Here is an 18392-nt window from a genome sequence, read left to right as displayed (position 1 = left end):
AACGAGCCTATTGCATCAGTGTCAGGACAGAGGTAGTCTGTTTATCCATCATCTTACAGGCTTGCACTGAAAGTATTTATATTCAGCAGCTAATTGTGATGCAGCCATGCAAAGCGAGATAATCCTATTTATTCATTGGTTTCCATTTCAGTAAAGTGCTATGGGTAATAGGCTTGGTGCCAGTGGTCCATGATGATGATTGATTTTATACAAACCAGTCTCAGTCTGTGCTCTATCAACTGATGCAGCATATGGTACAGCAAGTCAGCATGTGCTTCAAGTCGTCGTGTAGTTTGTGCCGTGCAGTTAGCTGGCAGATCTCGGCACATTAGGAACAATGAGATCTGGCAAAGTGTGTGTCTCCCGCTCTGCAGCTTTGAATAGGGTTGAGGGGTTCATTTCCATCTATATATTTATAACTTAATTTACACTTAATTCGATCTTACCCACTCCCACACTTTGTGTATTACTCCCTTACCTTTAGAGTGTAAGCTCTTTCTGCATAGGGCCTTCCTCACCTTTTGTACTGGTATTGATTGTGATGTATGTAACTCCATATGTTCTATGTATAGAATTCATGTGATTTAGTTATATAATCACATTTACTTTACAGCGCTACGCAATATGTTGGCACTATATAAATACATGTTAATAATAATCTCTCTATCAGTTTGATATCTATTTGTCTTTCTGTCTGTCTTCTTACTCTTGACCCCTCAATGGTCTGTTTGTCTATGTATAATGTCTATCTATCTCTGTCTATCCATCCATCTAGCTATAATCTCTTACTATCTATTTATCATCTATCTATATATCATCTATATCTATCTATCTATCTATCTATCTATTTATCATCTATCTATCTATCTATTTATCATCTATCTATCTATCTATCTATCTATCTATCTATCTATCTATCTATCTATCGTCTATCGATCTCTCTCTCTCTCTCTCTCTCTCTCTCTCTCTCCCTCTCTCTCTCTCTGTCCATCTATCTATCTATCTATCTATCTATCTTCTATCGTCTATATATCTGTCTGGATGTATCTATCTGTCTGTCTGTCTGTCTGTCTGTCTGTCTGTCTGTCTATCTATCATCTATCTATTATCTCTCTCTCTCTTTCTCTCTCTCTCTTTCTCTCTCTCTGTCCATCTGTCTGTCTATCTATCTATCTATCTGTCTGTCTGTCTGTCTGTCTGTCTGTCTATCTATCTATCTATCATCTATCCATATCCAAAAAAAAAAGATTCAAGGTTCAAAAAAGATTACTTTTCCATTAAATATGAAAGAAATGAGTGGCAAAATTAAAAAAGGCACGTGACTATAGTGGAGTTATGCCATGCCTGGGCAGGAGAAAAAATTTAGGTGAAAAACGTAAATTGTAAATGTGTATTAATATTTTATGGAACAAAATAGAAAATTTCACTTGGGAAAAGAAAATTTTGGATGGTAAAATAATATGTTGTTTATATTTTGCTTAGTTAGCAGGCAAAATGAGTGGGGAAAAAACAGCTTTTATTTTTTGACTTTCGTTAAGACCCCATTGAGTATGAATGCTATAGGCATAGAAACATCTGTATCAATATATACCTCAGTATTAGTGATGGGCGAATTTAGGGCATTTGGTTCGTCAAAAAATTAGGGAATTTCGGAGGAAATTCGCGAAACGGTGAAAAATTTGCCCGTTTTTGACGCCAGCGTCCATTTTTTGGACCCCGGTGCACATTTGACGGTGAAAATGCGCAGTAATTCACCGTGAATTCGCGCCTGGCAAATAAATAAGCCCATCACTATTCAGTATATCAATTACATTTTATATGCTGATATTACTGGCTTATTTAAAATTGTTCACCCCTTCAGCTTACCCAAGGATACCAGAAATATGTCCTGCTGGAAATGTGCATACTGGGCCGTTTAGATCTAGAGATGAACAGCAGATATATGGAATGGTGGGAAGGTGCATGTTGGCCTGTTTAGGTGTATAGTATCTTGTAGAATTAAGTCTGAAGCAACTGGACTTTCTGAGTATTCCTGAAAATTTTTTACCACCTTTTGAACTGAAGAAGCTGCCCGGGTGAGTGGTAAAATGATTTCAGGAATAATCAGGCATTCCAGTTGCATGAAACTTGATTCTACTAGATTCTGTATATCATGAGAATCTTCACGATGAGATGTTTACTGTATACTGAAGAAAAAACAGCTGTTCTTAGAGACATATACAAACAGTCCATGCCCTGCTCCATGGGGTCTCCACAGAACAGCCGATAGGGAATAAAGAAGACTTTAGGCTTATGGAAAGTTGCTACAAGAGACAATGTATGTCAGTAGCAATGCAGCACTTTCAAACTGTGGCCTTTGGACTTCTGCTGTCAGAATTCACAGACAAATGGGGGTTTCTTGAGAACAACATTTAAGGATCTCAAACTGAATATCTTTGATATAAAGTATTACAGCTGCCATCTTGTCCAACTGTCACCAACTTGTTCTACTATCTACTTTCACCTACTCCTTACAGCACCCTATTATGTGTAGGGCCATTGTTCAATGGCCCCAATTTGGACCCTCTCCTCAAGACGGCGCTAAACATTCCGAAATGTTTGGCTCCATAAGCATGCCGTATAGTTCTTGTATTCAGAAACCTAAATGCGCTGGTTCATTGTCTTTGTTGTTTCTCAGAAAACATTTTTAGTCAACTTCATGGTTTTGGTTGTTGCAAAAACATCATCAATAGGCATGACGTATTGTGTGGAATTTGCCCCATTGTCATTCTGACTTTTCATGCAGGGGGGGGAAAAAATTATTTAAATGTAATACTTTATAAATGCTAGGCGCTGCTTGGGTACTTAGGGATTTGGAAGCAGCTGCAGATCGAAAGTGTCTAATGAAAATGAAATTTAAATTTGCTGCGAATGGAATGAATTTTGATTGTGTTTCTGAGTGCAGTAATTATACGTGTCACACAGTAATTAAGCGGTTGCAATGTGACCACGGTGTGTCTTCTTTTGTCTGCAGATGGTCTGGGAGAATGGCTGCGTGGTAATTGTCATGCTGACATCCCTCACGGAGAATGGAGTGAAGCAGTGCTATCACTACTGGCCAGACGAAGGGTCCAATCTCTACCACATCTATGAGGTAACTGCAACTAATCACAACGGATCCCTCCCTGTGTGTCCAAGTCATTTCCCATTCATTCAGGCAAAAGTCCAGCACAATCACAATAGGCAGGTGTCAATGACAGTTGTACGTCATTGTCTTGACCTTCACTAGAGTATAAACCACTCTATCAAGAATGACAGTTATATTGATGTTCCTGTATGGTTTATAAGCTATAGTTATAGAATAAGCATGTACGACCCATCAGGCCAATCAGCCTTATGCGTGTAAGAAATTGCACATCATGACCCCCTTCTAGAGCAAGCTTCATGTAACACACCAGCATGGAAAAAATATGATGGTAACAATTATGTTGTATTGAGTGGAGTCCTGCACTTCAGGTGTGGAACTCTAGGGCATGATATTCCACTTGCGTTCTCCTCCTTAACTAATGCATGTTTAGACAGTTCTTGCAGTTTAGTTATGTACAGGTATGGGACATTTTATCCAGAATGCTCAGGACCTGGGGTTTTTTGGATAATGGATCTTTCCGTAATTTAGATCTTCTTACTAGAAAATCATGTAAACATTAAATAAACCCCATAGCCTGGTTTTGCTTCCAATAAGAATTAATTATACCTTAGTTGGGATCAAGTACAAGGTATGGTTTTATTATTACAGAGAAAAAGAAAATATTTTTTAAAAATTTTGATTATTTGGATAAAATAGAGTCTATGTGAGATGGCCATTCCATCATTTCTGGATAATGGGTTTCTGGATAATGGATACCATACCTGTACAACATATTCTTAGTACAGTTGGTTGCACCTCTGTATAGCAATTCTAGCCAGCCAATCAGAATGCAAAATGCACTTGCAGCTGCAATCACTATGCACTGGGTAACTACTCGTAGAAGTCTACTGCTTTCTAGAGAGCACGCAGAACATCCCAGTAAAATTATTCCTACTCGACAAGTGCCTAATCACCCGGTACCTGTCATCCCTTAAAAAATACAGAATATGTTGCCTTTTTTCTCTTGTTAACTCCAAGACTTCTAATCTGAGTAGTAACCAACAAAGATCTCACAGAATGATCCATATAACTATTCATCGTTCAACAAAAATGTCTTATCTAATAATTTTAATTAGCCTGAGGCAAAGATCTTGTTACTACTTAACGTGTTTTAAATATGAAAGATCTTCCATTTTCCCATTACTGTTTTGGGGGGTTTTGTTTGCATTTCGTTTGTTGTATACGCTATACAACATATGAATAGTGATGGGCGAATTTATTTGGCAGGTGTGGATTCGCGCCAAATTCCTGTGATTCTCCAACTGCAAATAAATTTGCAAAACCGCTGAAAAATTCACAAATTTCCAGCGAAATTTGCGAAACGTCAAAAAAATTGAGAAACGGCGCCGGTGTCGCGTTTTTCACACTGGCGTCCATTTTTGATGCCAGCGTCAGTTTTTTTGGATGCTAGTGCACATTCGCCGGCGAAAATGCGCCGGCGTAAAAAAAAAAAGGACGCCGGCAACGTTTCGCTAACGGCCCTAATTTGCCCATCACTAGATATGAAATATTGTAGATGACGTGATTAACATGAACACAAAAGTGTTATTAAACGTGAAGAATTCAAAAAATAGCTGTTTCGATGCTTTTATAAATCATGAGCAAAGAATAAATTATCTATGATTTTTTTGGCAGTTTCTTTAGAATATGTAACATTTATCCCAAGGGCTGATTTTATTTTTGCAATTTTTTCATTGATGTTACCAATTCATGCTTAGTAGGGTACCTCATTAAAGCTCTGAGTGCCAGAAAACTTCACAATAGGTAGTATTTCTGTTGTTCTAATTCTGTGGGGCCTATGGAATAACGTTGTCAAAGTGTCCAGTAACTCATAGCAACCAATCAGATGTTTTCAATGCCGTAACTGGTTTAAGCCAGTAAAAGCCAACTGTCAGTTGGTTGCTCTGGGTTACTGAGCTGCAGAAAAGTTATTACATCATCCGCAAAGAATATGAACAATTGTAGTTCCAATTATTTCTGACACTAGGACAAGCTATTCAGTATTCTGGCTCTCAGAGCAGTATAGGGGTCCCCCGCTAAGTGTGAAATTACAACATCAGCAACAATACACAATATTCCTGGAAAATAACACAACAGTGAGATCATATGTCATTGCTTTCTACTGCAGGACCCTGTGATCTTACTTGGGTTGCCTTATAGATAATAATACATTTTTTACATTTGGAGACTTAGGATTTGCAGTCTTTACCATTTTGTATTGATGGAGAGTGCACCATCCAACAATATATGTATATAATATTGCACATAGAATAGACTCATATGGCATGATTTAGGATATATATGATTTAGGATATATACAGTCATTCCCAAAATGTGGGGCTGACCCCTCTGTAGGGCTCATGGCAGTGGCTGGGAGGTAAAAATGTGGGAGAATCGAGATTTCTCTCCTAGATACATATTACCAAAACTGGTATTACCAGCTTGAAGGTCATTTAGGGTGTGATTTGGAGTCAATATAAATTTGCTGTCATTGAAATTATTATTGAATGACTGTTATATTATATTTTCCTATATCTGCACTAATTTCATAAGCTAAGGAAGACTCTGACCAAATGTTGGTCCTTCAAATGGGGCCCTGGCCTAAGGTTTGACATTCAGTTGGAATTTGAACTGAAAAGGTCTAACAACTAGGTTTGAACTTTGAGAATGTTTCTCCTTTAAAGGAAAACTATACCCCCAAACAATGTAGGTCTCTATAAAAAGATATTGCATAAAACAGCTCATATGTAAAACCCTGCTTCATGTAAATAAACCATTTTCATAATAATATACTGTACTTTTCTAGTAGTATGTGCCATTGGGTAATCATAAATAGAAAATTGCCATTTTAAAAAATAAGGGCCGCCCCCTGGGATCGTAGGATTCACTGTACTCACAAACATACCAACAAACCATACATGTTAGGTCACATGAGCCAATTAACAGACAAAGTTGTGTCTTTTGCTTCAACACTTCTTCCTGTTACAGTTAGAGCTGCAGTATTTCTGGTCAGGTGATCTCTGAGGCAGCACACAGACCATCACGAAATGGTGGCTCAAGGCAAGAGATGTAAAAGGGCAAGATTTACTTAAATATATATTCCAGTTTTGTAAGATTCTTTAATATGCCACTTAATATGTTATGAACTATTTGTTGCTTAAGTGTTCATTTTAGGGGTATAGTTTTCCTTTAATCAGCTCTGTGAGTACAGTCCGTATAGGCTGCAAAATCAACATTAGAAATAATAACTAGCCAGAACTCCCACATTTGCATTAGCGCCTGTCGTTTGTCATGGCTTTATGCCTAAACCTTTCTTTTTTATTAACATTCAGCTGCTACCACGGTGCCAGGTGCAGAATGCTCCAGAGATGCCCGATTCTTGTAAAGTAATTTGAAACAGATGTTTTCAAATGTACTTAAGTTGTGTCTTCTATCGTTGTGCCCTCTCTAGGTAAATCTGGTCTCGGAACATATCTGGTGTGAGGATTTTCTTGTGAGGAGTTTTTACTTGAAAAATTTGCAGACCAACGAGACGCGTACAGTCACGCAGTTTAATTTCCTCAACTGGAATGACCAGGGAGTGCCAGCTTCAACAAGGTCACTTCTAGATTTCCGCAGGTATGATATGACTCCCTGTATAGCACAGACTAAAGTGCACAACGCTGTATGGCGGCCATAGATGCTATACACCTTGTAGACCCAGCTAGAATGTTCTTGATGCCTTTTTTAAGAATCCTGAAGAAATCACTATAATTGGGCTGATGTAGATGTATTTATTCTTTCCTACTATGTCTACGGATGGGCTTATTTTGATAGTAGACATGGTTCCGATTTTGCTAATTTTGCTTGCCCTCTGCCAACTTTCCTTTAAGTGTTGATGATACACAATATGGAAAAATTTAACCACACACTCTTTCTAATTATTGGAATAGGTAATTTAAGACACAACCATCATTGCCAACAGAGGTACCACTATAAACAATGATAACTCCATGCTTTCTGCTTTGAAACAGCAGTATGGGAAAGGCCCTTTCCTGTTTCAGCAGGATAATAACTATATCCACAATGTAAGATCCATACAGAATGAGTTTTGTGAGATGAGTGTGGAAGAACTTGATTGGCCTACACAACTAAACTGACTTCAACCCAGCTGAACGCTCTGGGGGATGGAGCCAGGCCTGATCCCCAACATCAATGCCCTACCTTTTACTTATGAACAAAAGCAAATCCCACAAATAATAGTCTAATATCTAGTGAAAACCTCCCCCCAAAGAGTAGTGGTTAAAGGCTGTTTACAGCAAAAGAGGACCTACTACATATTAAAGGGGAACTAAAGTCTAAAATAGAATAATGTTAGAAATTATGTATTTTGTAGACTAAACATAAACACTAACTTACTGCACCAGAAGCCTAATTAAACAAATGTTTTCAAATGTTTTAAAAGCCACAGGGGGCTGTCATCTTGTAAGTTTGTTGAACATCTTTGCAAAACCAAGATGTGCACATGCTCAGTGTGGTCTGGGCTTCAGTTGGGAGGTTAGGCTTAAATTATCAAAACAGCACAAGTCAAATAATATCTGCCATAGAAGCCGATATAGCAAAACTAATTAATAATCAGAATATGCAGACTGTACTGGGTTCTGGGGATACAAATTTCTACACGGTCGCCAGCTGCTCTACAGGGAAACAAACAAAGCTGCTTGAGTTCTGGGTAGTAAGGTTGGGGGGCTCCTCCCTGTCATTTGAAAGTATTATCAGTTTCCCTGCAGAGCAGTTAGGGACTGTCTGAAGTTTCCTATCCACAGCAGTCAGAGCAAGTAAAATGAAGGGGGAATTTTACTGCATACAGTCAGGTTTATTATAAAAATGGTACACATTTTTTAATCAAAGGATATTGGAGATAGATTTCTTTTTCATTAAAGAAAGTAAATATGGGATTTTTTTTGCCTTTATATCCCCTTTAATAGGTTCTTGATTGTGGACTGAGAGGATAGACAGACAGGTGTCCACATACTTTTGGCCATATGATGTAGATAGAATGATATAGATATAGATTCTATAGATAGATAGAGCCATTGATCAGTAGATTGAGATGAACTTACTATACCAGCCCAGGGGTTCAGCAGTCCTAAAACTATCCATGCCTTTAAAAAAGTTGTTAACTTGTGTATTTCTAAATGTATGAAAATGATCTTCCAAAGTGGAGCAACTAACATTATACCTATAGTTTTCTTTTAAAGATCTAAAAATTATTGTTGTTTTTTTGTTATCCTGTACACTGAAAAATCGATTTAATTGTTTTTTGCCATGATTCCGAAAGCTTTAAAATACCTTTTCTTGTTTAAAAAAAAAAAAGTCCTGTTGTGTAATTTGCAGAAGTTACATCGACAAGAACAAAACTCCTCCATATGTAAGGCACATACTTTTGAAAGGGTACATAAAAGCACATAATTATGGTGTAGAACAGCACTTGACATGTAATCAGCTGCAGCTACTGCATTGTGCGCGGCTTTTATACTCTGATTCTGCTCATCATATCACAGAAATAATAGGGGTTACAGAGAGAGAATGGTGACCTTTTATTTCTCGGGGGTTTGTAATTTTGTGGAATTGTAAAAAGGCGTTTTGAAAAGATGTGACATATTGGTTAAGGAACTGTTCTTCCAATGCTCAAGGTTATCAGTTCAAATCCTGCCTCTGTCACGGACACTCAGTGTGGTCCTGGGCAAATCCATTTGTCTGCCTGTGTCTAAGGTTGGCTGACTGTGACTGCATTCTTACAATAACATTACATTTTTTTCCACTTTCCTCTTTGGAGTCGGCTTGATAGTTGCAGTGAAATTGTATTCCAATGGTCCCAACAAATGTTTTGTATGTGCAAATCATACTTATTATACACATAGTTACATAGTTACATAGTTAAATTGGGTTGAAAAAAGACAAAGTCCATCAAGTTCAACCCCTGCAAATGAAAACCCAGCATCCATACACACACCCCTCCCTACTTTTAACATTAAACATACATTTCTGAAGATAGACCATCTTCAGAAGATAGAGAGTTAGATTCATGCTAGAACCTTCTTCTTATTAATCATTATTTATAAGATATTTTTTTACATTTTTAAATCTCTATCACATACTATGCTCAACTGTATGTGAGTGTTGAAGAAAATCAGAGTTCCCAGAGGAAACCCAAAAAACACGGGGAGGACATAAGAACTCCTTGGAGATAGTGCCCTGGCTGGAATTGAACTAGGACACAAACGTTGAAATACAGCAAGGCTTGTCTCTGCACCTCCATCTGCCCATAACCAAATAACCCTTCTATCATTTGCTGCAGGTGTGGGAGCAAAACCAGATTATTTTGTCTTGTTTCGCCGAAAAAATGACGCCCATAGACTTGTATGGCGTTGTGCGTCAAAATAAAAAGACGCGCGTCAAAATTTTTTTAGACTTTAATGGGCGTCGGCGACATTTCACAGCGGCGAATTTTTGGCAAAACTAAACGGGTTAAATTCGCCCATCCCTAGTTATGGAAAGATCCATTTTCCGGAACACCCTTGATCCTGAGCATTCTGGATAACTGGTCCTATACCTGTATTTACTTCACCAATTTTATATGATTGTTTAATTTCTGGTTTATGGTCTTATTCACGGCTAGAACTCACCTCTGATCTCTACAATAAGAGGCTGTACTGATACCTTATACACAACATATATTTATTTAAGATCAAGCCAGGGGATCTAGAAGGTGTTTTTTTTTTCCCAGAAAATGTTCCAGTCAGTCAAGTGACACATTTATCAAAGCAGATAGATGTGTAAATTTGAATGTGGTTCACTGCAGTCAAACATATTCATATTTAATGAGGCGTTAGTGCTCAGTGCTGCTCAGCACAGCACTGAGCAGTAACAGGAACAGTTTTCAGACAAAAGTTTTCAGAAAAAGTGCAAAGTGATTGACACATTTATAGATAGAAGTGGAAGTTTGTCTAAATGTGTTCATCTGCAGTCCAAAATGTTAATTTTCATTGGGGTGTTAGTGATCCATGCAGCTAAGTAGCGGCACTGGCCATAAATACCCATCCCCAAGGCAAATATCATGCAGGGATTAACAATTCTAGGCCTACGAAAGCTCAGAGAATCCAACCCTCATTTGTCTACCACAAGCAAACCACTTGTCCTATGTCACTTGTGCTTTTTGTATTCATGCCTTTATATTGTCTAAGCAACCACAACAAATTACTCTTCTTGAGTTTGACTGGGCCATGGATTATGGTTTTGTAGACATTTGAATTGGTCTTCGTAAATGTAAATTTAGTGACTGTATTGTTTATTTGTATTAATTCACTGTATTATCCTACAATATAAGATGTGTATTTTGAATGTTAAACAATGGTCAATGTTTCAGGGCAACTGGGAAAGCAGTATAAATATCCTATCATGTTTCCAGTGTATTGTGTAAAGAGAGAACTTATGGTGAAGCAGTGATTTTTAACCTGTGGTCACTGAACTACTCCTTCCAGCATTCCCTGATTGCTGTTCCACAGTTCCATAGATTTGAAGGTCTCTGCTATAACGTGTAAATTGTAATCCATATGTCATATAAAAAGCAGAATCTCAGCAGAATATGCATTTTATCTATACTATATGGCAAAAAGTATCCAGACATGTGCTTGTTTAACATTCCCAAACCAAGAGGATTAATATTAAGATGGTGCTCCATTTGGTGCTGTAGCCTCTACTCTTATGGGGTGGCTTTCTTCTAGCTGTTGGACTATTGTTGGTGGAATTTTATTCCATTCAGCAACAAGAGCATTAGTGAGGTTGGGCACTGAAGTTGGGCACAGCTTTCCAATTCATCCCACAGGCGTTCAGTTGGATTGAGGTCAGGGCTCTGTGCAGTTGAATTCTTCTACTTCCATTTCTACAAACCAAAACTGTACAGACCTCACTTTCTGCATGGGGGCATTTTGGTGGTGAAAGAGAAAAGAGCCTTCCCTAAACCATTGCCACAAAGTAGAAATGAGTATTCAAGAGGGTCATTGTACAATGCAGCCTAAAGGTTTGCTTTCCAGTGGCCGTAGCCCAAACCATGGAAAACAACCCAAGAGCTCAACCAAAGTTTATTGTGAGCACTATTCATTAAGGTAGGTTGTGTTCTCCTGGCATCTACTGAATTCAAGAGTATTCTGTTAGACTGACAGATGGTAAGACTGTATACACAGTTCCAGAGTCCAAAAGGGGTGACTTTTATATATATATCCAGCCAATGCTTGGCATTGTACATGTTGGTGTTAGGTTTGTTTGCCTCTGATCACCTCTAAAACCATCAATCTTCCTTCAAACAGTTGTAGACCAGGGAATGCTCCAACTGAAGACATGTCCAAAGATACTTTAGGCCATATAGTATATATAATATTAGCAAAGTCAGTGGGACTACAGAACATAATGTTTCTAAATGTGCTGCTATGTTTTTTATAAGGGCTTGGTAGCAAAAATTGCATTGTCTGCTCCATTCAGTTACTCATAGCAACCATTAGAGTAATGAAGAAGGATTGGTGTCTATGGGTTATACTAGAGGAACAAGACAGACTTTGCCAATTTTACTTTTGTGATTTCCATACGATGTTATATATATATATATGCTAAAGATGAAAGGCAGCTTTACATGCTCAAACCTGACTCTTTTCAGGAGAATATATTCTTTGCGTATCCACTGTATACAAATACTTCTGTATGTCTGCAAATGTCCTCCTTCTGGAAGTACCTTCTGAAAGTTTTTCTCTATCCCCCACCTAAATTCATATATTCCATCCAGTGTTTACAACAAAACATACCTCCGAGGATGCCAGCGGCCGTGATTCATCTTTTTATGATTTTTTTCTCTTTAGGTCACAGCTATAGCAAATCATATTTGTACAGAAATCACACTGTAGTATATACAGTACTATTGTAATAAAAAAAGAGTCATCAATAAACCTCAGAACAAAGGTCACTATGAAGTTTGAAGATTAATCTATACTTGCCCCCATGTGTGTGCAGCCATTACCCACTAAGATCAGGGCGATTTGATTTGTCTCTCGCTGTACGCATTGGCACTTACTAACATTGCTCACGTGTAAATCGTTCAAATTCGTATTTTTGCCAGCTAATTAGCAGTTGCCAGTGTCATTTTTGTGACGTTGCAGCTAGTAATATGAGCCCAGTTGCATAGTCACAAAAGTGATTATTGGAAACTGTGACACCTCTACGGGGGACAATATATGGGATTGGCCCCCTTTTCTGTGCCTCTAACGACCTCTGACCTTTGCTTGCTGATGGTTTTTGCTTAAGAAGTTTCTTTATTCTCTCACTGAACCAAGGGGTTTGGGTTTGTATCACTAATTATACTGTCTCTGGCTTGCCTACACATAACTAAAACATGTGCTGCTTTTAAATGTTTGCTCCTACTCATAATTTGTACCTTGCTCAACAGAATAAATGCACAGATAATTGTATTATCTCAAGGTTTAACCCCTTGGCTGCTAAATTGGTGCAAATCATTAACCACCCATCTGGTTCCTAAAGGGTTAATTAATGAAAAAAAAATGTATGCAATGAAATGCTGCTGGACTTCTTTATTTTGTACATAGCCCCACTGCTGATTTTGTCCCACTGCTGATTTTGTATAATACTGCTTTTTTTTTGCCCTTGCCTTGGTACTTTGTAAATGTAATTGCTCTTTCCTTTTCATTTCACTGGAGCATAAAATAATCAGGTATGGGGAAATGTATTGAGGTTCGAATAGTAAATTTGAATTTTCAAAAAAATTTATACTCAAAACTCACAAGTTCAAAAAATTTTAATTCACCAACTCGAATTTGAAATGTATCACCCCTCGACCCTGGAACAGTTCTAATTTGAATATTTGCCACCTAAAACCTGCTGAGTTCAGTTACAAGTCAGTGGCAGAGGTCTGTTGAAACATTTGAATATGTTCATTGCCTTCCTGAGATTCAAGTTTTTTTTTACTCCCATTCGAGTTGTGAGTAAATTCGAATTTATTAGTTAAAAAAAATTCACATAACTTCGAAATTCGACCTTTGATAAATCTGCCTCTTCACCATTTTTACTGTCGATTGCATAACTGTCAGTGGCGACCCAAAAGTAAATTATAAATGTGTTAAAAAGATATGTGCTAAACCTTCTGTACTACTATTGCGTAAGTACCAGTACCTTGGTTCTATTGCTCATAATTAATTTGATATTGTTTCCTTATGTGCATCTCTTAAACTCTATGGCAGGGTTTCAACATAACTATCCTCAATAAGGTACTCAAAAATGTCTCCCGAATTAAAGGATGGCATAACTAGAACTAGGGTTCCCAGCCCTGATGGGACTGTATTTGTATCAGTAACTATAGGATGAAACTATAGGATGCAAGTGAAAATGGGCCTATTCATGCTACAGTACTTTATACATTTAAGGTACAGGCCCTTCTGCAGCCACATCAATTGGGCAGGTAAAGGCTGGTAACAATAAACAAGCATCTATCTGTAGGACCAAATCCTTGCCAGGTATTCCTGCCACCAAGCAAAGACAATAATAACCAGGAATAAGGAGGGAGTTCTGGATGCTTTCTTTTCGGTAGGATTTTAGGTTTCTTTAATACAGGGGTCTCCAACCTTTTTTAACCATGAGCCACATTCAAATGTAAAATGAGTTGTGGAGCAACACAAGCATAAAAAAAATCCCTGGTGGTGCCAAACAATAGCTGTGATTGGCTATATGGTATCCCTATGTGGACTGGCAGCCTACAGGAGCTTCTATTTAACAGTACACCTTTCCTTCAAGCATGAAATTCAAATATAAGCTCCTGCTTTGAGCCCACTGGGAGCAACAACCAAAGGGGTTGGCCTTGGATGTTACTCTCAGTGTCCTCAAAGCAGGTGCTTATTTTTGAATTCCAGGCTTGGATGCAAGATTTAATTGCATAAAAGCTAAGTATAGTGCCAAGTAAAGCCTCTTGTAGGTTGCCAGTCCACATAGGCAGGGTCGGACTGGGGGGCCCGGACCCACCGGGACCGCTGTCCAAGGACCGATGTCCAGGGCCCACCTCCGGCCTCCCTGCCCACCCCCTACTTTGTGGAATCCCATGTGGGGAGAGGGGGTCTGGCTTGGCGGGGGCCCATGAGGGTCGGGCCCACCGTTTTTTTTCCCGGTCTTTCCCAGTCCAACACTGCACACAGGGGCTACCAAATCACAATCAATCACAGCCCTTATTTGGCACCCTAATAGGCTTTTTCATGCTTGTGTTGCTCCCCAACTCTTTTTACATTTGAATGTGGCTCACGGGTAAAAAAGCTTGGGGACCCCTGCCCTAGAGTATAGAGCTCCCATAAATGATCGCTCTAGTCTGAGTTCATTCTCAAAATTACTATTAAGTGCTGAGTACAATTCATTTATAATTGGACTGCCAAGCGCCATATGAACGTGCATGCCCGTCCACAGAATTGTGTAAGTCTGAAAACAATTAGGATAACTTTCTCATTGTATTATTGAAGCATCTCTGCTTAGTCCTCTCCTATAAGGGATAATTACTCGTAGCCTCAGGAAAATGCTTTCAAACAAAGGCAATGGCATAATTCTGCTTAGTTATGAATTTTATGGCAAATAGATATTGTCATTATATAATAACATATGCAAGTTTGCCCCAGACTACAGTAGACCAGTGCAAGCTGGTTGTAATTGGTTAACAGACACAGAAGGTCATTTTTTTAACACTGAGCACATTAGCCTATGGCCAGTAATCCATGGCAACCAATCAAATTGCTGCATTCATTGTTCTTCTTACAGTTGGTTTTAAAAAGCTAATCACTGATTGAATGCTATAGGTAACTGCCCATGGGCAAATTTGACCATTGTTGATAAATGAGCCCCGTTGACTACATAACACCCCCCATAGACTTAAGCCTGTGGAGCTTCATTGGCTTTCAACCTAGTTCTAGGCTTTTAAAATGAACCAGAGGTTATTTGGAAGTTTTTGCCTGATGTCCTGCTCATCCCTTCCCATAGAGAGACCCTTGGAAATATGGTCAAATCTAGGGGGCGACAGGGAATATCTTGTTTACAGAATACTAATCCCTTTTAATTTGAAGTTGATTTTGCTTCCCTGTAGGAGCCGTAAAGGTGAAATGCCTGTAATGAATGATCATTTGCCAGTTGAATGTGCTAGGCAAAAAAAAATATGCTCATTAAAATTATTTCTCTGCACAGTGGGCGCAACCCAGCGACGGGCTGAAGTCTACTGTATCTGGCGTAGCAGCCAATATTCATACTTTTTTTTATATTTATCAGCCGCGAATGTAATCTCTCTTTCTCTTTAAAGGGATACTGTCATGGGAAAAACAATTTTTTTCAAACGAATCAGTTAATAGTGCTGCTCCAGCAGAATTCTGCACTGAAATCAATTTCTCAAAAGAGCAAACAGATTTTTTTATATTCAATTTTGAAATCTGACATGGGGCTAGACATTTTGTCAATTTCCCAGCTGCCCCAAGTCATGTGACTTGTGCTCTGATAAACTTAAATTACTCTTTACTGCTGTACTGCAAGTTGGAGTGATATCACCCCCCCCAGCAGCCAAACAAAAGAACAATGGGAAGGTAACCAGATAGCAGCTCCCTAACACAAGATAACAGCTGCCTGGTAGATCTAAGAACAACACACTCAATAGTAAAAACCCATGTCCCACTGAGACACATTCAGTTACATTGAGAAGGAGAAACAGCAGCCTGCCAGAAAGCATTTCTCTCCTAAAGTGCAGGCACAAGTCACATGACCAGGGACAGCTGGGAAATTGACAGATTTTTTTATATTCAATTTTGAAATCTGACATGGGGCTAGACATTTTGTTTGCTCTTTTGAGAAATGGATTTCAGTGCAGAATGCTGCTGGAGTAGCACTAATAACTGATGCGTTTTGAAAATAAAATGTTTTCCAATGACAGGATCCCTTTAACTTTCATTTTATATAATACATCGTTAATCAGCCTTGGTACAAATACAAAATGTATATCAGAGAATTAACTGTTATTTTGTGTTTGTTTCAGAATGTCTTAAAGTTTTGTGCTTTACATTCCTAAAACTGTATGTAGCCTTCCGGCATTATACTGTGTCCCTGTTACCAGTGAAAGCATTTGTCATAGTAAATGTTTAGATTAGGCACAAATGAAAAGAAATTCAAAGCAATATAAAGATATTGTACAACGGAAATGATTTCTACTTGTTATTTTTGATGTAAATCTGACCAAGTTTCTCCATGCAGTTGTATAATTGTCTGTTACACCGTGTGACTGTACATTGGCTCCTACTCGTTGACTTTTGAAAGCCACATCTGACCAGGAGTCTAATTAGAAAACCATGTTGCCGATAAGTTGGTGTGGTTGTTGTTCTTTATTGCACAGCAGGTTTTATCTTTAATAAACTTTGTCTTAACTAAAAATTGGCGTCTGGGTTATAAAAACATGTCAAGTTCAGCCAATCATAGAGTTCCATGTCCAGACATCGGTTGCTTTAATTTCACCAGGACTACCATTTTTCCAGGAATCCATAGCAACCAGGCAGCAAGTAGAATTTCCAAGTCTGCTTTTTGAAAGGGCAAACCATTCAAATGTAACTAGATTAGGCTGGGCTTCATATCTGAGCACCATGCATGGTTGCCTTTGCTGGTTCATTCCCAGTTCTTCTTAATCCTGGATACCTCTGACTCAAATTCTTAAATTATTCCATTATGTTCCCTCTTCCTGTCACCTATTATAGAAGATGAATTGGAGATTTATGCACTAGCTATTTTTTATCTTCCCAAATGACTTGTCTTTCAATTCTGATTTCATTTTCTTCCCCTTGGCCCATTTTAAATCACACCACACACCAGCCTATCTGGTTGTTTATAGTGATCAAAATCTGAGTTGCCTGGGTAAAAAATAATCATTTTGATTTAATGACAATCTAAACATGCTAATGTTCTGTTGTATTGGCTAACCTCAACAGTGTTTGGTGGCCCCTTGAGCTCTATGTAATAGCAGTAGATTGCAGTTCTTCTGTCAAGACTGTGGATGACCTCAGCTGGTCATCAGTTGACCTGGATGTGCCAACGGGATGTGTCCCTTCCTCTCGTTTACACTGTGATCCCATCCCACAGCTTGTTCACCAAAACTTATGATCCCAGTAAACCTCCCTGAGCATAAAATGATTGACACTGAGTGCTACCAATTTTTGCAAAATAGTCATTATCCAATAAATGGTATTAATGGGAGGAAGTCTACAATTATCTGCGACTATTCATTGTAAATTGCAGCTGATGCTCTAAAACAAGTGTTGCTTGCTATTTTAAGCTTTATTTTTTTTTAAAAGTATATACATGTGTATATATATACAGTATATATATATATATGTATATATATATATATAGATAAAGGCCCAAACATGGGCCGAAACGTTGGATGCACAAGTTAAAATAAAAACCTTTTTTCACGGAAACATTGGAGTGCGGGTCCCTATCTAAACATTATATATATAGATATATATATATATATATATATATAGATATATTTATATATAATATCATATATTGCTCTCTATAAGCTGTTTGTTAACCAGAATCCTATCTTCCCAGCAACAATATGACGACATGTTCTTCCTTGGATAGTTCCTGCTAAACCTGGGGCAGAATTTCACTGGATTTAACATAACTATTGAGCTCTGTTATAGTTACACTGCTGGGTCCTACAGTTACAGATAGGGACTGCCAGCAACTAGATTATGTTCATTTATTGTACCATTCTGTTACTGTGCACAGAACCCTCATGTTTTTTATGTTATTACTTATCTCCTTGAGGTCTGTAAATGAGGACACACTGAATTGATGACTTCCCTTGTCTTGTCTGTTGTAGGAAAGTTAACAAGTGCTACAAGGGGCGCTCCTGTCCTGTAATAGTACACTGCAGGCAAGTATGATTTCCTCAACTCCCGCTGCCTCTCCCCAAAAAGTCACCCTTCAGATTGCTGGTAATCCTCATTCTTGTGTTTTTCCGGATACCGCATGGTTTAACTCTTCCACTTCATGAAGGATCTGTCTCTGTATGATAGATGCATTTATTATATTAAAAACATTATCATGTGGAATTCAAAATATTCATAAAATATAGTAGTTCTATAAAAAAAAAAAAAAAGTTTCTGTTTTATTC

General features: G+C 38.2%; 1 protein-coding gene across 2 annotated transcripts in view; it reads left to right on the top strand.

Moving 5' to 3' along the window:
* Window positions 1-18392, top strand: part of ptprn2.S (protein tyrosine phosphatase receptor type N2 S homeolog) — a 577776-nt gene that overhangs the window by 536475 nt on the left and 22909 nt on the right. For both annotated transcript variants that reach the window (XM_018269027.2, XM_041567358.1), the window contains 3 exons: window positions 3014-3133; window positions 6618-6784; window positions 18099-18152. In XM_018269027.2, the coding sequence (XP_018124516.1) occupies window positions 3014-3133; window positions 6618-6784; window positions 18099-18152 (341 nt within the window). The remainder of the gene's footprint in view (window positions 1-3013; window positions 3134-6617; window positions 6785-18098; window positions 18153-18392) is intronic.

Source organism: Xenopus laevis, chromosome 6S, assembly GCF_017654675.1.
Source record: "Xenopus laevis strain J_2021 chromosome 6S, Xenopus_laevis_v10.1, whole genome shotgun sequence".
NCBI classification, from domain to species: domain Eukaryota; kingdom Metazoa; phylum Chordata; class Amphibia; order Anura; family Pipidae; genus Xenopus; species Xenopus laevis.
Note: the sequence above shows the minus strand (reverse complement) of the source record. Positions and strands in the feature narration are given on the sequence as shown.